Genomic DNA, 24,503 nt, shown 5'->3' with positions numbered 1-24,503 from the left:
CTAGAGCTGGGCATGTGCAAAAAAGGTGTTGAATTGTTTCCAACTCCTCCTCATTTCTGCAGCTCCGACAGAAATCATGCGCGTAAACGCCTAATCTCCTTCCATGATTTCCTATGAGACAATGTCCTGTGAGGGCCCCTACTAAGGTTTTAATTTGAAGTCTACTCAATTTTATAATACTCTTGGACAGACGTAGATTTAGCCTTGCCCATGTTTGCCTCGCAATTTCACAGGTGTTAACGCTAATCCATCTTTGATTTGCAGAGCTGATTAGGGCGTCCTTAATGAAAAGCTTCAAAAGTTGTGAGAGGTATCTCGATAAAATTACTTATCCCTGGCATAAAGGTACCATCTCCTGCAAGTTGGTCTGCCCTACAGTTCCCTGGTATATCTCTGTGGCTTGGAACCCAGCATAAGATTAGACGATATTGTTTGGTCATCTCATTTAGAAATTGGCGACTACGCAAGACACTCCTTGATGTTGTTTGGAATGCATCCAGAGCTCGTAGGGTAGCTTGGCTGTCTGATAGAATGCAGATATCCGTTGATGTTATTCTGTTTACCTTTAACTATTTAAGGTTTCATGAATAGCGTTTATTTCCGCTTGAAAAACACTGTAGTGATCCGGTAGTTTAAAGGATTCACTAATAGAAAGCTCTTCGCAAAATAACCCTGATCCTACACCGGAGTCCATTTTAGACCTGTCCGTGTAGATCTTAACGGGTTGGTAGGGTGTAGGATTTTGTTAAGCCATTCCAGTCTAGAAAGGATTTTAATTAGGAAGTTGCTTTCGAAGCAAAGAATGGAAGGGCGATAATCACAGTCATTGGGTGTATTCATGTAGGAATCTAAGATGGTTGAATATCCATGTGTGACCGTCCTCCATTGTGAGCTCGCTTCGAGCCTTAAAGCGAAGCAGGCCGCTGAGGATTTGCAGAAGAGATCTAGGGGTAGCACTTATTTACTTATTCACTTATTTTACATGGAAAAGCATTGGTCCACAAAGTGATAAATATTGGCTCATTGCGACACCCACAAAAACCTCTCAAAAATTTTTAAAACATAATACGATTTTGATGCAATATTTTGTGCAACTTCAACTTACATAATGGCTTCCCCACGCCTTTCCAAAAACAAATCCGTTAAAACCTCACACTTAGCTTTCGTTTCTGCATCGACGCGACTCTTATTGGAAAACCCTATACTGCGAGTAATGTGAGTAATGTAAACTTCAATTTGAATATATCCTGATTTAGCTATGCAAATAGAAAATTTAATCTTATGTTTGATGGGCATTTCATAATAAATTACATACTCGTATATGCCTCAAAAATGTATGTGTATTTGAGCGCGCATACCGTTAAGCTCTCGTTATCTTTCGCTACTAAATTTCGCATTACAAACAATAGTACAATTTTCCAATTGAGTTAAAACCGCTGCCAGCGATGCGCAGCCCTTTTGAGCCGAAATATAAAAGACAATGCCACCATAGAATGCAAGTCAGTTACCGCTGCTGAGCGCAAGCACTACAACTGCACGTTTTTGAAAAGGGATTTTTACGTATACCTTATTTTCGGTTTTTGTTTTTGGCGTATTAAGTGATCTTTTTGGTCTGCACCATGCTGTTCCTAGAAGTCTTGAAGCTATGCCGGAAGATATTGCTCTTCTTGCCATTCACAACCGCTCAAACAGTTGTTCCAACGGAATGTAAGTAAAATCTGCATGTGCTTGAAAATTAAAAAAAAAAAAGAAAACTTAAAAAAAAGTGTATTAAGTAGTTCAACTAAGGCATTTAAATGCAACCTTTGACGAAATTAAAAGAAAAAAATTGGCTTTTAATTGTTCTCTGTGCTTTACAAATGCGAGTATAGTAGGAAGGCTTTTTCTAAACCCACTTGCATTCACATTTTCCAACATCGCCATCGTTACACTTCATTAGCATTTGAAAGAGCCAAAGTATGGTGAATTCATATAATTAACTGGCTGCAATCAGTTTCGAAGCGTTTAGAACCGCCCAGCTGCCAGCAGAGATCCGTAGCCGACAATAACTTCCGTAGGCGTGATAGTTTTTGTTCAATGCTTGTGTGTGTGTGAGTGAATAGATATGTATAATTATTTTGTACATTCGTATAGTGAATTACGCGCATATCTTTGATCGGTACGGCATAGTTCTTGCAGCTGCCGATCGAGTGAAGGCTTAAAATATAATTTCTTGCAAACCGAATATTAACTCTCTCAAACAAAATGCACATAAATGTAAATATTTGTACAGTGAACGCATTATTTTGAACTAATTTTTTAGATGTGCGCACCCGTGCATTGTCTAAAACTGCGCGTATGCTTGTGCATTGTAGCCTACCTGAGATTGGCAAAAGTGTTTGTGATTTGCGCCCCGCGCACAATTTCGGTTATTTTGGTATAACTAAAACTTAAATCTACCAACAACTACGTATCTGTAGTGGCGGAAGCCCCAAATGGTATGAATTTAACTACCCAAATTTCCAAGCCAAACTGAGAGCAGAAAAAAATTTTTTTTCCAGCTATCATTCGTAGATTTCTTATATACGCAATCAAAAAATGGTTGACAGAGGTTTCAAGTCTTCTAAACATTTATTTAACCGTTAAAAATTTAAATGACATAAGACAGTAGGCCTTCCCACCTGAATACAAAGTGGCGCAAAATTAGTCACTCCGTCAGAGGTTTTTAATTTTTGCAAATCACATTCGCACGTCAATCATATTTGGCACTTGTGAACTAGACAGCTGCAGTATAAAAACAGACAATGAAACAGATAATGAAAAAGTTATACAAAAAGAAATTTGACGAATAATTTTACGTATTATGGGGTTACATGGGTTTCGTCGGGTAAAAAAAGGCCTATTTTCAATATTTTTTTTTCTATGTAAAAAATTGTTTATTTAATTCAAACTTTTTTCTGTCTTATAGATACATATTTAAAGAATAATTTCTGAAATTTTCAAAAAAAAAATTAAAACTCCTGCATAGTGATGTCATTTCCGGTGACCCCTCGAAAAAAAGGTGCGTCCGCGCTGTTAGCATAACTCCTGACAGGATCATCAAAATTGAAAAAAACAAAATTAAGTGTTTTAGTTAAGACCATAAACTAGTGCTTGAACGAAAGAAAAAAAGGTACAAATTGGAATTTGGCAGACATTTTTCCAAAAAAATGAAAATTTCGGTCAAATTTGCTTGACATTTTTTTTTTTTAATAGTTCTAATTGAAAAAAAAATCCTTCATTCAAACACGAGTAAATTGTATCTCGAACACCTGTGTAAAATTTCATCAAGATCGGTTGAGTAGTTTTCGAGAACATTTGACAACCGACTTTGAAAACACAGTTCCGAGGAAAACGCGTTTAAAGTTTTGAGTAAATATAAAAATGGCTTGGAGCGCACACTTTCCAAAGGCTCTATCTCCGAATTTATTATTCGGATCAACTTGAAAATTTAGGATAATATTCCTGAGATGTTTTAGAAATTAATAAGCCAAACAAAAATAGATCGATTTTTTGAACCAACGAAACCCATGTAACCTCTTATATCCATATATTAGACAAAGTTCTTACAGACATACCACCTTTCTCTAGGCTTTCCAACGGTGAAGAAATGTAGTTTTTGAGTGATGCTGTTTTATAGAAATTGTCTACGTTTATATATAAGTATAAGTATGCATACCTATGTGAATATTTGGAGAATAAGAAGCAAAAAGTAAAATGAAAACAAAAAGGCAAGCTGGAATCCGTTGGATGTCCTTGTTATCACCCCGTTCGTCAATATCAAACGCATCAGCGCTTGTCACAAAATGTCAATTTGATTTAACATCAGAAAATCAAATTTAAGCAATGAAAAATGGAAAAGTTAGTTACGTCTGTATACTTATAGAAAGCAAATCAAAATTCATTGAAAAGTAAATACAAACTAAAAAAAAATATTAAATTATCAAATGATCAAATGATCAAGGCGTATTCATTACAGGTGGTGGCACTAGACCAACAACAATGTTCGTACGTTTGATTGTCAAAGCAAAGTATTGGCAAAGTAGAAAACAAAGAATAATTCGCTTTATTTCATTCTGGGCTGACATCCGCATGAACACGGTGAAAGAAAAAACTCAAATCAGCTGATTAACCGATACCACCTTTAATAGATTCGCTTTGTAAATGATTCAATTATTAAAGATTTGCTCACTTGGGACATTAGTGGAAGGTTATATTTAAGAAGGGTGAAGAAAGTGGAAAAAATCAGAACCTCACTGGTAAAAATTGAAGCAAAAAGGTTTTTTTTTTGGTTTTCGATTTTTTGATTGGCTATGCACTCACTAACAGAACATTTGTCTTTCTTTACTTTTAGTAGCTACTGTTATTGAAATGCACAGAGAATAGAAATTTGTGCAGTAGTTACTTCCTGTATATATTTGACCAGCTGTGAATTGTGTGGATGAATTGCTGATGCGGCGAAACATAAAATATTTAAGTAATATTTACTGGAAATAAGTAAGCCAATCAACAAATGGGGCCTGAACAAAATATTTTAAAGGAAAAAGTTAATACTTTTTCATTTCATACTGCAACAAAAACAGAATTCAAAAAATAATTCGTTAAAGCTTTGTACAGAATTTAAAAAAGTCCAAAAAGTATTCATAAAAATTGCAAAATTTTTAGTCAGTTTTTTTTTGTTTTTTTGAAAAAACTAAAACAACGCTTTTTCTTCTATTAAAAAAAAAAAAAATTCGAACATTCGTTATATGGAAAAAGCAAAACACAGTCAGCAAAAAAAATTATTAGAAATCCACGCGAATTTTGAGTCACTTAGAACTTCTACAATATTATATATTACCAAAACTGAATGGGCTACAAAGCTGAATATTTAAAAGTATTCTAAAAGTTAATACTTGAAATTTTGTTAAAAATTAGTTAATTTCCTTTTAATTTTATACAAAGTTTCAAAATGAGTTATATAGGTTTTGTGCTACAGGATGGCGCAAAATTAATCATTCAATATCATTTCAATCATTTTGTTTTTGAATGACTTTTTTTACTAAATACAAGAAAACTAATTTTGAGTAAAGGAAATTTATATTTTTACCTTTACGCGCTTCTTTGCTGGTCGGTTTGTACAATCCAGTTACCTAGTTCACAAGTGCCAAGGATGATTAATTTTGCGTCACCTTGCATGAGCTGTCACAAGTGTCAAATATCATTCAAAAATGAAAAAAATCTTCCGATAAGGAAACTAAACAAAACTATATTTTGAATTAAATAAAACTAAATAATCAAAAATTATGCAATCCGCCACGCTATTATTATTTTGACCATCACTGTACTTACGTGCAATGGTGCCCACACTCACCGACGTAAACGACGTTCCGTGCCAGCTGACACAATCAAACTTAACTACGTAAATGAAAACGCATCCTCCTGTCCTTACTAATGAAAAATTTCATAATGAAAAAGTTTGATTGTTCCGTAAAATCGTGCCAGCTGATTGCCTGCTCATAACGCAGTGGTGCCAAATTTGAATTCATTGACAAAATTAACTTATAAAAATTTTAATTTTTATTTAAATGATTTAAAACCGCTGTTGAATAATGTTAATCAACACTTCGCATTTGTTGGTTTTCGCCTTTGGTTTGTTCGAAATTTATGGAGTCTTATTTAAAATAAACTCCTTTTGTATCACTACAATTTTTCCCAAGAAACGATCAAAACACTTATATAATTTTACATATTAAGTTAATAGTTTTTTCACTTCAGAAATAATATCGAGCCAGCCATTATTTCGCTATAAAATAAAAATCAAATAGTTCGTTGAATCTTTTCTTCATATTTTTTATTTAATTAAACGAAAAGCGTAAACATCTTTCTGTACATTCAACTCTGTTATGAGTTCATATCTTATAATCATTTAATCACATTTCGCACACGTCGCACAAGTGTTGGTTCTAAATTTTCGTCCTCCAGCATGCCTGCAGATACAACTCAATGCTTCTCCACTTTCTCCACTTCCTCACAACGAAAAAATGTTAGTTTAAGCATTCGCAAAATTGTGAAGAAGTGAAAAATGAAATTCGAAATTAGTTTGAAAATTTTCAAATATGAAAGTTTGCTGATTATATACATATTCACAGAATATCATAATAAATAAATAAATACAATCTAAGCATTAGCGAGGAAATCTTACAAATTCCTCTCATATTGCAAAATATAAGTGACGTATACGCCACGGCGTCTATTCACTTGCGCGTCTTGTACAGTAGCCATTAAATATTAATTTCCCTGTCAACTTAAATAGACTAAAAATTTTTTACATCAAGTAAATCGCCAACTTAATTAACAAATTCCATTTGTGTTTAACGATAATCTCCTCCTTGAAGCAACGTATAGCAGAATTTTATTTGTTGTTTGCATATTCGTGCGAAATTTTCCTGTTCAACATTAATAATTTAAAAATATGTAGATAAGCCACTAAACGTTTTTTTAAATAGTTGTAGGAACTAATTAGCTAAGTTCAGATAGAAGCTGATAGTGCTCAGACTGGTTAAGTTTTTTTTTATTTTTTGTTTTGGTTAGTTTTTATTAAGCTTTGCAAGTTCTGTTAATTTTTCAACGCGCAATTTGTTAAGTGATTTAGTTATCTAATTTTTAAGTGGCCGCCGTAGACGGAAGCATAATTTCCAATGAGTAAATCGCGGGTTCGAAAATCCTGCTGTCATAGAAAATTGATTTATAGAAAATATTTTTTCTAATAGCAGTCGCCCCTCGGCAGGCAATAGTCAACGGGGGCTAAAGCGTTTTATCATTAGGAGACGGCAAAATATTGTACTTCCCTAGCACAACATCGATGCGCACACTACAAATTGGAGAATAAAGAATATATGTAAACGGAAATACTTACGTTCATATTTTCATACTTGCCTGATTTTATTTAGTTTTTCCAAAACCAACTCTGTAATATAGGGTGGGACCTGTAAAATTTGCTTTTTGAATCGGCTATAAAAAAAAAACTAATCAATATTTTTTTAAACATTTTTTTTTTATTTAGAAGATTGAACATTTTCATTTATGAATGAAAAATAATATCGCTCAAATGACTGCCACGACTGGCTTTACAGTAGGCCATTCGATCAACCCAATTTTTAAGCACATTTTCGATTGTTTGGGCTCCAATTTTATGAATGGCAACTTCGATTTCGTGTTTTAAAGCATCAATCGTCTCTGGATGGTTCGCAAAGCATTTGTCGTTAACGGCTCCCCACAAAAAATAGTCGAACGGGCTTAAATCACAGCTCCGAGGCGGCCAATTGATATCGGAATTTCGGCTGATTATTCGGTTTTCAAAAACGGTAGCCAAAAGTTCGAGTGTAACTTTGGCAGTGTCCTGTCGTCAGGTGAAAATCAGAAAAGCAGAAGAAGACTCACCACTTTAGAAATAGGTTTCCAATATTTCCCAATTTTGTATAAGCGTATAGCGTCCCATTTCGCAAATGTCAAACCTTTAAGTGAATTATGAACACATTTGACATGTTATTTGTGTTACCATTCTCAAAAAAATAGGTGGTTCAAAACGCAAACGCTATATGGCCCACCCTGAATTAAGCATTGTAAAAGGCATATTTTTTTCTGCTTTATTTTAACCACCTGAAAAGTAGAAAATATAACACACAAATACGATATAAAAAGTGAACTAAGCACAGTCAATTAACAGCTCCACTTCATGTCATGACTCGGTCAACAAAAAGTTCGTTCCACTTACATAAGTGAGCTGTGGACTCAGCATGGTGTGTTGTATCATTTTTCTGATTGTACCAGTTGTTTGATTATTGATTATTGATTGGTTGATTTTCTATGATCTCTTCACAAAATCTTCCACATAGAGAAGAGGTAATTTTCATTTTCTTTCTAAGTGCACAGCTTCCTCTGCGCATTAAGGATGGGTTCACAGAAAAATCTTTAAGATGCTATCTGAGCAGTATCCACTGTTGTTGGCTCCTTTTATCCGTAGTTTCATTTGGAAGAAAATTTGATGTCAAATGGAGTAATCCGGAATGCATTCAAAGAGGTTTGACTGATATTTTCTTTACCGATAATTCCAAGAATGAAATAGGTTATGGAGCCGAATGGTACTTAAACGATAGTAATAAGTATCGTTACGCTATGGGAGGAATGACAACTGTTTTCCAAACGGAAGTTTTTGCCATTCTGAAAGTAGCAGAATGGATAATTGAGGAGAGATGGAGTGGGAAAAATTGGAGTCTTTAACAACAGACAGGCAGCATTAAAGGCTCTGCAGAACAAAGTAAGTGCAAAGACTGTTTAAGAATATAAAATGAAGCTTAATTCTGTTGCAAGACAGATGGGCGATTGTGTATGTAATTTACATATAGAGCGATAGTCCAGTCTAAAACGCTAGAGAATTTCAAAGGGTGTTGTGAAAAGCCCGACAAGCCCGAACAGAAAACTGTCGAACTTTCTTCTAAAACTTGGAAGAAAATACGTTCGATTTATAGTCGATATTATTACAGAACACAATCAATGGGGTTAGCATATGACCACCATTTAAATCATTGGGGCCTTAATTTGTTGTCTTGCTTAGAAGAAGTGAATAGCACTGAGCATTATTTCTGTGAGTGTCCTGCATTTGCTAGAATAAGGCTGCAAATTTTGGGTTCCGATGTCATGAGAACGAGTAAAATTCGTTCTCTCAAACTGAAGGATTTACCTCGAAAAATGCTCACAGAACTAGCTATATGTGCCTGTGTCTCTATTCTATCTTATCTTTTCCCTTTTGTTACTTTTCTCCTTTCCTCCTTGACTATCTACCCTTTTACTTTTCAGAGCTTTAACTACGATGGGTTTTTTAGCCTGAGTGTTTTAGGAGTTACAAATCTCTCGGTGCTTCTTGGCTCGACTTTTCAAAGTTCAATTTCAATTTCAAAGTAGCTCACATTATATGAATATCATCCACGAAAGTAATTCTAGTTGTATATCAACCCATCGCACAATAAGAAACGCACGACTATAGTTTAGTTAGTGCTAACTTTATGAGCAATTTGATTTGACTTTGTTATATCGTATTCAGATTTAGTCGAAGAACACTTCATTGATACTTATAAATACCCCAGACTGCGAACGATGAGACCCATTTATACACACGACCGGCGTAGCCAAATGGGTTGGTGCATGACTACCATTCCCCCTATAATAGCGATTGCTCATAGACAGACAGTGGCAAACCTCCGACTGTTATTCTATCATAAAAAAGCTGCTCATAAAAAATATCTGTCATTCGAAGGCGACGTAAGACTGAAGGTCCCTCCATTTGTGGAACAACATCAAGACGCACCCCGCAAATAGGATAAGGAGCGCGGCTAAGTACCCAATCAAAGGAGTAGGCACCAATTTTATTTAACCATTATTCTTATTTATCCATATTCTGAATTAGAACCAAGTTGGACCGTAAATACCATATTTGGGTATATTTCGCCACCTAACGAATCCAAAGAGACTTGGAAACTCTGTTTTTTGGTTTATAATACAGACATGCATCCAAATTAATGTATCGGGTTTTTTTTAAGAGCTTGAGAATTTAAAATGATAATACAAAACAGAAATATTGTTGGAATGAATTTTTTTTATCATAATATAGTAGATAATTTGTTTACTTTATTTTTTGAAAATAATATGCGGTATCCGATAAGCCGCGGCTTCGAGTTGTATGATCCATTCGATCAGCCCAATTTGTGACTACTTTTCCTAATAAATCTGAAGAGTAAATCTAAATGAGCCCAATCAACAAAAATGCGACGCAAACGTTGGTCATTCGGCACCAATTCTTGCACGAGCTGTATTTTATGGTTACGTAAGCCAAGTTCTTTAGGTAAAATTTTCTACGTAGTCGAAGGAAAGAAGCCAACAAGTTGACAGATCGACATTTTGGCGTCCTCAATACTTCGCTCTATGATTTACAGATTACAGATTTATTTTTATTTTTTCAAAGTAAATTTCTACACTTTGTAAGCCTTGTTATAGCGTTGAAGGATTTATAATGGCCCTCCAGACCTTTTTTGTTTGTTTTTTTTTTTGTTGGGACAACTAGCAAGTACAGCACTCAGACACTTCTCATCAGTGCCAAAGACCTCAAGCCTGTCCGGCGTCTCATCCTCCTCTTCACAAGCTGGCCAGAGTACACTGTCTGAGATGTCTACCTTTTCCATTCGCTTCGCCCACAGAAAGTGGCCCGTCATCAGTCCAATCAGCTGTATGCAGTCCCTTCTGCTTACCAAACCTTACTGAAAAGAAATGTCAAAACAGTTTGCCATTCTCAGCTGTCAAACGGTAGTTACCGATATCGATAGTTCTCATGCAGCTAAAATGTGACACCATACCAGGAAGAGTTGAACTCCAACCTTGCCGTTGTTGCAGAACTGACAATATTTTCTTGTCAGACAGGTGGCAGGTGAGAAGGCGAAATTAGTTGAAGTGCATTTTAAAGTTAGAATAAGCTACTAGCCCAGCTCACTTTATTGGTTATGTCAGAAAGAGGCTCTGTGTACTGTGTGGATTCGCCAAATTCGTATTTTCGCTAAGATGGACCAGCGCTACTGATAGGGCTTCAAATTCATTGATTAGAAGTATAACAAAAGTCAGTTTGTGTGTAAATGAAAAATTTCCGGAAACTGTTGCTTTTTTATTACGTTTTTTTTTTGTTCTTTTTTTTATGTTTTGTTTGTTTGGGCGGCTTATAATGTAACTTATCACATTCGTTCGTTTGCTAATACTGTATCAAAATAAATAGCTTTCAAATGTGCGTGTACATATATGCCTACATACATACATGCGTGCATGCGCGTATGTATTATATTACTGCATTATTTGTGAACTTACTGTGACTGCATTTTTCAAAAATTTGCAAAATTACTAAATAAAAAAATAAATATTTTCGGTATTTCTTTGCGCTATTCGCTATATCACTGAGAATTTCGATTTCACTGTGCTTTCAATTCATTTAACCTTCGACGCATTGTAGGCGCAAAATGTTGCCAGCACACCCAGTCCCGCATTAAGGGCACGCACCGGCTTGCTGGCCCCCGACAGAGCGCGCATGCCCAGCGGCAGTCCTTTGCCACAACGCGTGTGGAAGCCATTGAACAGGTACATATTGTTCGAATTGGCATTCAAGATGGCAAACTCTTTTTTCTGCCCCTTCGGCACTAAACGGAAGGTGACACTCTTGGCTTTGAGTGGCGTCACACGATAGTTGAATGTGTGGAATTTGCACTTCTGTGTATCATCACCACCCTTGGGTTGACAACATGGAGTTGGCGCTTTATGGCCCGGCTTCTTGCCGCAAGCGCCACCTTTGCCGCCTTTACCTTTATCGCCTTTGCTGCCCGTTTTCACCCTGTAAGAAATGAGAGTGGCTTTCAATTTCAAAATGTACACAACGCACAACAACAGCGTACATAAGCGCATACGAACCAAATGCAACACTACTCGCTGAATTAGCTACTACAAATGTGCTTGTGTGTGTGTTGTAGCTGGCGTGTTTGGAAGTGTGAGTGTCATAGATGCGTGAGTGGGTGTGTATGCCAATTAGCGTTGTTATTTTCTGCATGGCTGCATTATTTCGCTTGCCGCTTATCAGTTGGCTTGCATAATGGTTGGTGACACGTGTGCGCATGGGCAATTACGCACTGCTCTGAAAGCTTTGTACGTTAATACAAACAAACTCGTACTTATAATTTTACTCTTCGCTCCCACTGCAATTGGCTGCGATGCGCTCATTCCAAGAAACTAAATTGCTTACCACTAAATACCCACCTTTTGTCGGCAGTCAACCATAATACGCGTGAGAAATGTCGTAAATTGCAGATTTAATAGAAAGTAAATGAGCAGATAAAGCCACTATTAGCTGTTCGTAACAAATCTGTGATGTGACTTGACATATGTCAATAATGCATACACAAAAATTGGTGTAGTATACCATGTAGTAAAGCCGATGTATGCAAACCAGCGCGAAACTAGACCTCTTAGGAACACTACCAGTGCCCGCGCAGTATTCAATAGAGGCTCCATAACAAAAGCTCTACAATCGCTGGAGTCGAGAGTTTGGCGCAGAGGTATTAAATTTGAGAGGCTCTCGGTACTTCATAAATGAAAATAGATCTAACAGGATTTTGCAGGTGTTTTCAAAGTCGGTTGTCAAATGTTCTCGAAAACTACTCAACCGATCTTGATAAAATTTTACACAGGTGTTCGAGATACAATTTACTCGTGCTTGAACAAATTTTTTTCAATTACAACTATTTAAAAAAAACAAAATGTCAAGCCAATTTAACCTAAATTTTCATTTTTTTGGAAAAAATGTCTGCCAAATTCCAATTTTTTCTCTTTTTTCTTTCCTTCGTTCAAGCACTAGTTTATGGTCTTAACTAAAACACTTAATTTTGTTTTTTTCAATTTTGATGATCCTGTCAGGAGTTATGCTGACAACGCGAACGCACCTTTTGTTCGAGAGGTCGGCGGAAATGACGTCACTATGGAAAAATTGAAAATTTCAGAAATTATTCTTTAAATATGTATCTATAAGACAGAAAAAAGTTTGAATTAAATAAATAATTTTTTACATAGAAAAAAAAATATTGAAAATAGGCCTTGTTTTACCCGACGAAACCCATGTAACCCCTTAAGCCTAAATTCAATGGCAATAAAAGTGCATACCCAAAAATTTTCTAAAAATGCTCATTGAAAAGTTTGAAATTTTTATGAAAATTAAAAAAAAACATAAAAATAAAAAAATTTTTGATGTGAAAAAAAAAGTTTTGTAAAAATACTCGAAATTTTTTTAAAAATGCTCATTAAAGTTTTAAAATTTTTATAAACATTAAAAAAAAATTAAAATAAAAAAAAATTGATTTAAAAAACAATTAAACATTTTGATTAAAAAAAAGGTTTTTAAAAATTTTGATAAAAAAATTTTTTTTTAATTTTTAGATTTAAAAAACTTTTTTTTTAATTTCCACAAAGTTTGAAACTAGAATTTATATGGTTTTGTTATAGATAGTCCACTCAATTTTCATAAAACCGCATTAAACTTAAATAAAAAGCACACATTTATTATTAAATTTATAAGGAAAGAAACATATTTGCCCACTTAAAAAAAAAATAGTTAGTTCTGTTATGTTAGTGTGAAGAATTTTTTTAAGAAATTTTAAATGTACAGACATTTTTTCGATTTTTTAGGATGATATTTTAGCAATATTCTAATGCAGAAAAATTATATCTAATTTAAGTCCGAAAGAATTTGTGTTCCTGCGTGGATATGGCACTTAAAAAATTTAATTCCGCTCATCATTTACATTTTATTAAGACTCTAAAGCGATATGTTATACCTTCGAATCGAGGCAGTAAGTTTTTGAATCACAAGTAGGTTTTGTGTATTCTCTACTCCATACTCTAAGTCTCTGTACAACTGTATACACTTTCCATCCGTTTTGCCCCACTTGGAAAGCAATCGCGATATGCACAGAGGCAACTAGTGGCAACAGTCCTTTTGTGAGACCAATTCAACTTTTACTCCGTGGTATAGTCGTAATTATATGTATGTGTGCATTGCTTTTACTAAATTAAGGCCTACCTATTTAGTCATACCTCTGTCATTTTGTTAGCGTACGGTAGGCACGCCCTTAATTATGTCTCGTGAGTGTTGGGCTGGGTCGGAATTAATTTCGTCACTTAGTGGGTTATTACGAGCTTAAACTGTTTGCGAATTACAGCCCTGGCAAATGATTATATAGAGCAAATGCTTCATAGCACATTCGCTTCCAGCTAACGACGTCATATGTGTGGATGTGCTTGGTTTATGCAATGGTTTATATTTGTGGTACATCTAATTTTTTTTTTTCAAGTAACTACAACTGCTTTTACTTCTAATCACAAATTCATTAAATTATGTCACCATGTCACCGACCCTAGTGTTGTGTCATGGCGCATGCAAATATTTTGTAACTATTTCTGATTTTCTTCGCTTTTTGTTTATTTGCAGCTTCTTTCTCCTACGACAACGCCGCCGAGTGGCATCTGGATTATCCACAATGCGGTGGCCAAAGACAATCGCCAATTGCTATTAACGGAAATAAGGTAGGCATCATTAGCGTCGCCACTTGCTAACGCTTGGCGAATCGAAGACGTCGAATGTATAATAAGTGGAAAAATGATTGCGGGCAGTTAAAGCAGACAGATTTTTTTTGGATATCCACAGAAAGCTTTTAGATGTACTCGCATAACCTCAGCATATGGCATGCAACAACGTACATTAGGATGGCCAAAAAAAATTTTTTTTCTTGATGGTATCACCTAAATTTCTCTATGGCCAGAAAGAATTAGGTCCCTGTTTTTTATTTTTTATTTATTTAATTATTATTTACCCGGCAACGCATTTAATATTACCACCGAATTTCTTTGAGGAAAATGCACTTTTCCGTAAAATGTTTACAAAGCGATATTATTTATAAGCCATAACAACCCAGCGACTTGCGAATTAAACAACATGTAGCTTGTTGCAGATATATTTGGCAACACTGAGTTATTTTATTGGCCGGTGACGCAGAACAAAGTTGTGAGGACACTTGGTGCTTAAAAGAACAAATTAGCAAAACGAGATGTATACAGAAAATAAAAAAAAATCGATTTTGCACAAAGACTATTCACGAAAAGCTAAACTCGCACAACACAAAAAGAAAAAAAAATTATGCTCATATGTACTGGGCAGCACTGATCAAATCAAGTCGCTTACAAGCTTTGGTTTTTCACGGATTAAATGATGAAGAAAAACATAAAAATGTTCTTAATATCCTACCCTTGAAATTGTCTTTATTTGACAGATTATTTTATGTCAGTAATAGTTGGAGAATGGCTCCGAGCATGCGGCCGTTGCGACCTTTTTGCACATTGCATTATTGCAGATCCAATTTTCACACACTGCTTGAATTTAAACAGAAGTTATCAGTGCTTAATTCTTTATGTTTTGTTGAAATCGAATCACATGAACGCGGTACCAGTTCACAAGTTCACCAAATAGAAAGTGGCGTGGGATAATAATAATAGTAATATTTGTCAATCGAACGATGCTACCTCGGAAAGTGAGCGGCAGAGGACAAATTGATGTTGGATCCCTCCATGATAAACTAATCCTAAACATTAGTGGATCCGGGCTGTTATAGCTGCGGATAATAATGAGACCCCGCTTCGAATTAGTCCATCCTACGAAATCAGGAATACCACAGCAACAGATGAAAAGATTCAAAGATAGTCTGAAATGACTGTTTACGACGTTTATCGAAAACACTTGTTGAGCTCACATGACGATCAAAATTTGTCGCACTTACGGCTTACAAACAGGTCGATCCCAACAAGAAGCTACATTAGATATGTAATGCAAGATCCACAAGCCGTTGCGGATAGGTATCGAAGATGCAATTGCCGCAGTGGGACTTTAGACCACATCCATTAGGTGGATGCACCATGCTGACAAACTCAATGTACCAGAAACGCCACAATGACATTGCGAAAACAATTAATCTGAAACTAGCACAAATTTGTAGCTTTGGCCAGAGCAAAATACCGTACTTCAGTGGTCCTACCCATGCAGACACCTGCTTGAGCTTGAGCCGGCACCCAGACACATCAGGCGGCACCTCCTCAACTACGCGGACGAGATCCAGGACAAAACAGATCGCCAATTACTGGATCATACAGTGTACAGACAGACAATTAACGACATTCATCGGGAGACTCTTACCACCTTCTTAAGCTCCCGACCCCCGAATGCCGTCATCGGAGTCTAACCACCACCCATTGCAGGCGAAGAACTCCAACTTCCCCGAGAGTCCCGCGTAACCTTGGCACAATTACGCACTGAATACTATAGCAGGTTAAACTCCTACCTAACCAGAATCGACTCGGACATGCTAAAGATACATCCAGCATGTGAAGGCACCCCGCACGACATTAACCACCTTTTCACATGCCACTCATCTAACACCCCTCTCCCTCTGGACTCAACCTGTCGAACAACAACAAGTTTCCTGGGCCTACCTTTAGAGCTAGACGAAGACCACCGGTGCTTTACACTACACTGACAGGGCAAAGTTAGTGCTACAACTACTGCATGACGACCCCAACTTAGTCCTGCATTACGACCGAACATTTTTAACGAATGCAACGAGAGACCATAATAGGACAGACATATTTCTATTAATAAATTTAATAAGATTGGTTATTGAATTGATGATGCGGTACCCCTCAATAAGGACATGCAAGAAAAGGTATGCAGAAAAGGTATCAAAATATTCTGACCTAGGCATCGATGTCAAGCGCCAGTGGCAGCTAGGGAAGCTGTACATATTACCAATTATTATCTCAGCGCCTGGACTCGTGCATAAAAATTCAGCAGACAACGTTAAAACACTTCAAGTACCAGAATCTCTAATTTTCGACATGCAGAAAACAGCTTTATTCAATTCCTGTCCTTTAAATAAAACCTTTTTTGGGATGCAATAAATAAATAATGAAAATAATAATAATAATAAATATAAATATAATAATATTCACTTTAATTCGACTTCAACTTTTTCTTTTCAGACAACAGCAGCTATTATGCCACCCATTACATACGTAGCTTATGACCAATTCTTTTCAGAATATGTTATATTGGAAAATAATGGACACACAAGTGAGTAGAAGAGCTACCCCAAATATAATCTATTTCAGCTTCAATAGATGGAAATGAAAGAACTCCTCACCCATATAACGCAGGCTTAAAATAGTGCGATAAGACATCGTCTATGCTTTGTTAGAGCAACAAGTTTGAATGGCTTCTTTTAGCGAGTAATTTATGGGGCTATGAATAAGTCACAAAAAGTTTGAAAATAAGCATTTAAGTGCTGTTAATATCAAATTACAATATTTGACTAAATTTTACTATATTAAGCAATACATTTTAATATTATGAGGTGAAAATAAGCCCACTTTGTACAGAGCGTGCGTTATTTCAAGCTAAAAGCAAGCAGCTGCTGAATTATATGGTATGACACATATTATGGCACAATATAAAGGAGAACATACATACTTACATAAAGCACATACATATATATGTAGTGGGATACACATTTTCCGTTACTCGACAGAAATCTAGGTTTTTACTATATAAAGGGTTTTCCAAAAAGTGGTGTTATTCCCGTAAAAGATCAAAGGCTTCGTTGCTTGTGTGGCACGTAGCACCGTCTTGTTGAAAATAAACGTTGTCCAGATCAATACTATCCAATTCCGGTCACAAAAAATCGTTAATCATCTCTCGATAGCGCAATCCATTCACCGTAACTGTTGCTCCAGCTTCATTTTCGAAAAAGTAAGGTCCATAAACCGCACCAAACAGTCACACTTTGAGGATAGAGAGACTTTTCAACAATAACTCTTGGATTTTCTGAGCCCCAGATCCGACAATTTTCCTTGTTACCGAAGCCACCGAGATGGAAATGGCCTCATCACTCAAGATGATTTTTCGATCTAATTCCGGATCATTTTCATGACCCGAATCTTTATGCAAAATACGGTGTAATGACGTTTGTGGAATGCCTAATTCCAAAGAACGACGAGGAATGGACAAACCTGGCTTTTTTCAACACTTTCGGCTACAACAATATTTTGGGCTGTTCTTGAGCGATTTTAGCTCCTGGGCAATGCTACGTCTACTAACATGCCGCTCAACTTCGATTATTTTTGAGATGTTATCGACGTTATCGATATTTTCTTTAACATCAAAAATGCCTGAACGGAATCGACGAAACCAAAATTGCAACACAAATTGTGCCATAAACACCATATAGAATTTCAGCGGCCTGGCTTGCATTTTCGCCTCTATCAAAGAAAAACTGTAAAATGTACCGAATTTTCTTTTCGTTGACTTCCATTGATCACACCCTGTAACTCACAACTAAAGCTACAATTAGTGGGACCGTAGCCATAACGTCATAGATATAACCATAACCATAGCTGCAACATTGCAGTACTTGTCGATTAGTCATGCCGTAACCACAAACAGCTGATATTGAAGTAGAATTAATGGCACCCTTTGCATGTTGTGGTAAAAACACGGATGATTTTCCAATAAGTCAATTAATTTTTCGTCTTCCAATATTCAAACTTGCATCGTAAATATCAAAACAAATGTAAAGTATGTCACAGCTGCTTACGGGGAAAAACCAAACTCAATCGATACATACGGCTACGGTTATGGTTACGGCGTTATGGTGCGGCACCTATAATCGTTTACAGTGATGCCCATACATTTGATAAGAGCGGCTGATTGCTATGATTACGGTTATGGCTAGGGTACGGCACCACTAATCGCACCTTGAATGGCAAAAACTAAAAACAGTAAAAGAATTTGCTAAGTGCGAAATGTCACTTCGACAACGAGCATAAAATTAAAATTGTTCGATCGATACTTTGCGCGGTATCGATCACAACAGCCATCTAGCGAGAAAATAATGGATATCTCATATATAATATTTATATGTAATTTGTAATTCATTTAACTAACTCAATTCCCTACACAGTTAAATTCGATGTGCCACCAACAATCGGACACGATCTCCCATTCATTTCTGATGGCCCACTAAGCGATGCCTACTTAGCTGTAGAAGTGCACTTCCATTGGGGCTCACCAACATCTAAGGGTTCCGAGCATAGACTCAATCAGAGACGTTATGATGTGGAAATGCATGTGGTGCATAGAAATAGAAAATATGGCAGCGTCGAAGAAGCGCGTGAATTCGAAGATGGTCTAGCAGTGATAGGCGTGTTCTTCAAAGCGGAAAAGGTAAATAAGTACCGTGTGTACGCTAGCTTGTCCATCCATGTATGAGTTCATCTTCAGAATTACTTAATTACAATTTATTTGGTCACAGATTTTTGGTGTTGTCCAGCCTGGCCTGGAGACGGTCTTCAATGCAATTCCTTTTGCTGCTCTTTATAACTCGACCGCAACTACAAGACAATTAATTACGCTCGGTTCGTTACTGGCAAATATTAATCGTGGCAACTTTTACACCTATCAGGGCTCATTGACAACGCCGCCTTGTTCCGAAGCAGTCACATGGATAGTTTACCCCGAAGTTATACCGATAGCAATTCGTCATGTGCGTAACAGATATTTGTACATACAAATATATAATAATAAATATTATTTTATAATTTAATTCATTTGCAGTTACAAAATTTTTGGGTGGTGCGGGACGAACGACTAAGAAATTTGTGGAACAACTTTAGGCCACTGCAACCGATCGGATCACGCGAAGTTTACTATCGGAATGAAGCAGTGCAAGAGTTCTATTGAGAAAATTGTTGATAAATTGAAATGCGGCTTAAGCAAATATAAGGCTAATTATATGTCGATGGTTTTCGAGAAGAGTGACATAATTCAAAAATACAAAATACTGAGTTTGGTCAGTTTTCTAGATAAGTGACGCGCCAATTCGATCACCTGACAAAACGACACTAACGCCATCTCTCAGAATTGCTTCAAGATTCGCTTATGACCAGATAAAAATATATAAACTCTGTAGTTGATTTTTGCTTTTAACGCCAAAACTCCGAATTTTGAGTTGTGTCGCTTTTCTCGAAAACCATCGATGTGGAATTATATATTAAATTAGGACATAATTGGATTTTTTATAAACGTAACTTTTTTAATAAAAACAAATTTATAATTAGAATAAAATTAGTAACCTTGAAGTATTTTGGTGTAGTTTTCATTTAAGGCACTTTGCGGGAATGATATGTATGCATGTGTAACATACAAGGTGAAGTCCAAAATAAACAAGACTGGTGTCATAAAAATGGTTTGATGGCACCATCTGTTTAATGAGTTAGTGCGATGGAAGTTACATCCCTAGACAACTTCCAGTGAGAACTTTGTGGCATTCGGTTCAGTTGAAGCAAAGTTATTGTGTCTAAAGTTACAGTTTGTTTGTGTCATCAGTACAAAAATGAGTTCCGAACAAAGAGCTAATATCAAATTTTGTTTTAAAATCGGTAAAACATTTACCGAAACATTTGAATTGATGAAAAAAGTTTATGGCGATGATTGTCTGTCTCGTGCCAGAGTTTATGAGTGGTTTACTCATTTCAGATATGGTTGTGAGGACATAAATGACAACGAAAATACGGGGCGCACAAAGTTAGTAATCACCGAAAACTCCATCGAAATTGTTCGTAAATTTATCAAAATTTAATCGAAATCATCGTTGAAATTCATAGAATTGGAGTTGAATATCTCCAAACCATCGATTTATCGCATTTTAAGTGATCATTTGGGCTTACGAAAGATCTGTGAACGTTTCATTCCGCACAAGTTAACTGAGGACCTCAGAATTCAACATTCGAAAGACCTTCCTTTACAACATTGTAACTGGTGATGAAACGTGGGGTTTCCAACATTAACCTGAAACTAAGCGTTAAAGTGCCGAGTGGAAGGCCGCAGACGAGTCACCACCCAAAAAATCGCGTTTGAAGAAGTCAAAAATCCAGTCGATGCTCATTTGTTTTTACGATTCCGAACGAATTGTAGTAGTTCGTGCCAACGAGCCAAACCGTCAATGCAATTTTATGTCTGGGCGTTTTGAAGCGTTTGTTGCATCGCATTCATCGAATTCGCTCTGAATACCGTGAAGCCGGAAGCTGGCGCTTATTGCATGATAGTGCACCATTTCATCGATCCACTATTGTGACTGATTTTTTGACTAAAAATCGCATTTTAAGCATAAATCACTCACCGTATTCGCGTGATATGGCCCCCTGCAACTTCTTCCTATTCGAGAAATTGCATTTGGCCACGAAAGGAAAACGTTTTGCGTCCGTAGACGCTATACGAAAAGTCGTGTACCGACATCCTGAAAGATATTCCGGTCAATGGTCTGAAACATTGTATCGGGGGCCAGATGGGACTATTTTGAATAAATAAACTCGAAGTATCAGAACCAATCCCCTTTCGTTTCTATTTTAGCTCAGTCTTGTATAGTTTGGACTTCACCTTGTAGAAGAGTGATAGCAAAATTAGTAAAAGTTTATGATTGTATCAACAACTGTCCCAGAGATGGAAACATTAAACGATTAATCGATTATTGGTGCCAGCTTAATAATACATGTGCATTAATCACCTATAAATCCACCAAATTAATCCACCCGTTCACATATGGCAGATTACCTGCAAAATCTACAATCAGTTGTCAATACTGCTTTGAGAGATTTTTCTTCATAGAAACTATTTTGGTAGAATATTTCGGTGTTTTTGGTTTGTTTAATTATTTTTAATGATATGAAGAAAATACAAGGAGAAGGAATAGCTAATTTAATTGCGCAATTGGCTGCTAATAATAAACAGTTGGAGGAAATCCGTAAACGACGTTTTCGATTATTCATTCCAACTTAAATTTTCAATTTGATTGTTTTGGTTATATTGTATCAGGAGAGCTGCTAGGGATGTAAAATAAACGGATAAGCGATTATCGATTTCCACTTAAGTTTTTTTACTTTTGATCCTTAGAATTCATGTATTCGATTAATTTTCTTCTTCTTAAGTTAAGAATATTTAACTTGAAGAGCTAAAATAATCAATTAATGAAAATGTTATACAACAGTTTCTTTATTATAATTTTATTAAAAAGTTATTATATACAGTTAGAATTTTCAAAAAATATATAATTTTTATTGTTATTTTCTTAATGTACAAATATTTAGCAATACACACAGAAAACTTAATACCGTTCCGTTCAATATTTTCGAAGTTACACGCAAATTTGAAAAGGCGTTTCAGACTTAGGCTCAGTGCTTTTGAAACGCGTTTTTCTCAAAATGGTGTTTTCAAAGTCGGTGACCAACATTACTCGAAAATGGCTAAACCAATTAGACTCAAATTTTAACACGAGCTTCTTAAATATATTTTTTTGTAATTCAGGGGACAGATACCTGTAAACGGCCATATTTTGCCTGATTTTCATTAAAATTATTTAAAATGAAGAAGTTAATATATTTTTTTCAAAATTGGCATATAGTTTATTTATACATTAAAATAATATAATTTTTTTTTTTTTAATTTTTATCATTTAAAATGGCGGATGTACAGTCAATTCTTCCAGGAAGGTCGCAGAGTGGCTTCTCAATCGGCGGGCATTGTAACATCGGCGTCAGTGACCTGAATACGAAAAACCAAAAAATTTTTTGTTTACTAATGTCATAATTTGTACAAGAATTAAAAAAAAAATCGCGGAATAAAATGATTAAAAAAAAATGAATTTTGGGCCGATTTTTTTTACTATTTTTGCTTTTTTTTCGAATTGTAAATTCACATAGAAAGTAATATCATAAAAATGATGTGTGCAAAATTTCAGGCAGATCAGTCAATAACTTTTCAAGTTATCGTGTACACCAATTCGAAAAATATAGTTTTGAGAAAAACGCGTCTAAAGTTTGAATAAGAAATACTTAAATTTACGTTCTAAAAATTTTTTGGCATATTCTTATACATATTAACATTTTATGAAAAAAAATGTACAGCTATCTGTCCTCTTAATCGAAGATTTTTTCTCACCCATAAATATTTTTTTTTTTTATAAACAATTTAAGGCAGAAATTTTGGTTAAAAATCGTTTTTTTTAGAAACCGCCATTTTGTCAAAAAAATGTATTTTGCCTATTCCTTCGATTAAAACTACTAGATTTATCATTACTTCAACGAAATCTGTTTGGTTTTTTAATCTCATAAAATATTTTTACTATTACTAGGTCTTAAAATACAGTTAAAAGATAACATAATATGTCTATAAATTTTTAGATCAATAAATTTAAAAGTTTTCTCAGAAAAAATTCTGTAAAATTCGGTTTTTCTTGGTTTTCTAACTGTATATAACCCCTGAAGTTATTAAATGAATAGATAAGAAAATAAATATTAAATTTAAAATAGTTTTTTTACAATTAAACTTGCATTAAATTTAATTTTTTATTTTCGTTTTATATAAATTTTTATTATTGGAAAATAAATTGAGTTACAGATATGAAAGTGTAATATTTTTGGGCCCTTCTGTTTCTACATTTTAATTTCCAAAATTCCTAAATCAAATAATTTAAGACACTTATATTTTTTCTTTATTTTCATGGCTTTTATTTTTATTATTGGACTTCGAAAAATTTCAATAAACAGCGTTGCATGTTTGTGACAAAACAATGCGAAAGTACAGCAAAAGTCAAGTGACGTTATTTGTTACTCAGCAAAAGTTTTTCGTTTTGATCAATTAAAAATATAAATTAAATGTTCCAAATTTGCCCTCATTCGGGAGTGATTTTGATCTAGAATTGAATCTCAATGCATATATAAGAAGTCAAAAAGTCAAGTGTCAAGATTCGATTTTTAATCGACTTTCAAAGTTCTATAGTAGATTTTTCCATCCCTAACCACCATAGCCATAGCCGAATGGGTTGGTGCGTGACTACCATTCGGAATTCACAGAGAGAGAACTTAGGTTCGAGTCTCGGAGAAACACCAAATTAAGAAAAACATTTTTCTAATAGCGGTCGCCCCTCGGCAGGCAATGGCAAACCTCCGAGTGTATTTCTGCCATGAAAAACCTCCTCATAAAAATATCTGCCGTTCGGAGTTGGCTTGAAACTGTAGGTCCCTCCATTTGTGGAACAACATCAAGACGCACACCACAAATAGGAGGAGGAGCTCGGCCAAACACCCAAAAAGGGTGTACGTGCCAATTATATATTTAGTTGCGATTTCTGGCTATTCGCTAAGCTCAAAACGCCACTCCGCTGATACCATTTCGAGACAATTAAAGAGATAATTTAAGGACGGTCGCTTTCCGAGCCAAAATAGCCGAAAATCGATAGCAATAATTGATTCGAGGATTGATAGACCGTTGGCATTAATGTACTACATCAAAAGAGAGTTACGTTGAAGCTAATGAAATAGGCTTATAAATAAAGATTTAAACAATGCAAAGCAATTTCATCTTTCTTTTTGATCATATTCATTATGCATATAAAGGGTGATTTTATCCAATAGTTTTTCGGCAGATCACGTGTGACTACTATCAAACTGAATACATAATTTTGTTCAGTATTCATTGACATTTCATCATGGAAACATTTAGGCCACAACAACGTTTACAAATCGTAGAAATGTATTACGAAAATCGACGCTCTGTGAAAAGTGTTTTGAGACCCGTATTTTGTTCGGCGAGGAGTCTAATTTTTGGCTTAATGGCTACGTCAATAAGCAAAATTGCCATATTTGGGCTGAAAAGCCACCTGAAACGGTTCAAAAACAGCCCGTAAATCCATTAAATACAACGCATCAAACCCTTTCCGCTGGAGAAATCATCGGCCCATATTTCTTCAAAAACGAGGCTGGCGCTAATGTAA

The 24,503-nt window shown here is 35.5% G+C and overlaps 2 protein-coding genes across 3 annotated transcripts in view; one reads left to right on the top strand and one right to left on the bottom strand.

The window, feature by feature from the left end:
• Positions 1-1,514: 1,514 nt before the first annotated feature.
• On the top strand, positions 1,515-19,818 carry LOC129241976 (carbonic anhydrase 2-like). Its single transcript, XM_054878523.1, has 6 exons — positions 1,515-1,707; positions 14,066-14,160; positions 16,663-16,753; positions 18,639-18,901; positions 18,990-19,220; positions 19,292-19,818. The coding sequence occupies exons 1-6, from the start codon at positions 1,620-1,622 to the stop codon at positions 19,415-19,417; spliced, it is 894 nt and encodes a 297-aa protein (XP_054734498.1). The 5' UTR covers positions 1,515-1,619; the 3' UTR covers positions 19,418-19,818.
• Positions 10,908-24,503, bottom strand: part of LOC129241924 (glycerol-3-phosphate dehydrogenase [NAD(+)], cytoplasmic) — a 59,743-nt gene continuing 46,147 nt past the window's right edge. For both annotated transcript variants that reach the window (XM_054878475.1, XM_054878482.1), the window contains exon 9: positions 10,908-11,422. In XM_054878475.1, coding sequence (XP_054734450.1) covers positions 11,023-11,422 — 400 coding nt within the window. In that variant the 3' untranslated portion in view covers positions 10,908-11,022. The remainder of the gene's footprint in view (positions 11,423-24,503) is intronic.

The sequence above is a fragment of the Anastrepha obliqua genome, chromosome 1 (genome assembly GCF_027943255.1).
Source record: "Anastrepha obliqua isolate idAnaObli1 chromosome 1, idAnaObli1_1.0, whole genome shotgun sequence".
NCBI classification, from domain to species: domain Eukaryota; kingdom Metazoa; phylum Arthropoda; class Insecta; order Diptera; family Tephritidae; genus Anastrepha; species Anastrepha obliqua.
Note: the sequence above shows the minus strand (reverse complement) of the source record. Positions and strands in the feature narration are given on the sequence as shown.

Excerpts from the sequence above, each read along its gene's own strand:
- LOC129241976 (XM_054878523.1), top strand. The coding sequence starts at position 1,620 with ATGCTGTTCCTAGAAGTCTTGAAGCTATGCCGGAAGATATTGCTCTTC. Across the intron at positions 1,708-14,065 it reads AACAGTTGTTCCAACGGAAT|CTTCTTTCTCCTACGACAAC; the intron begins GTAAGTAAAATC and ends GTTTATTTGCAG. Across the intron at positions 19,221-19,291 it reads TACCGATAGCAATTCGTCAT|TTACAAAATTTTTGGGTGGT; the intron begins GTGCGTAACAGA and ends ATTCATTTGCAG.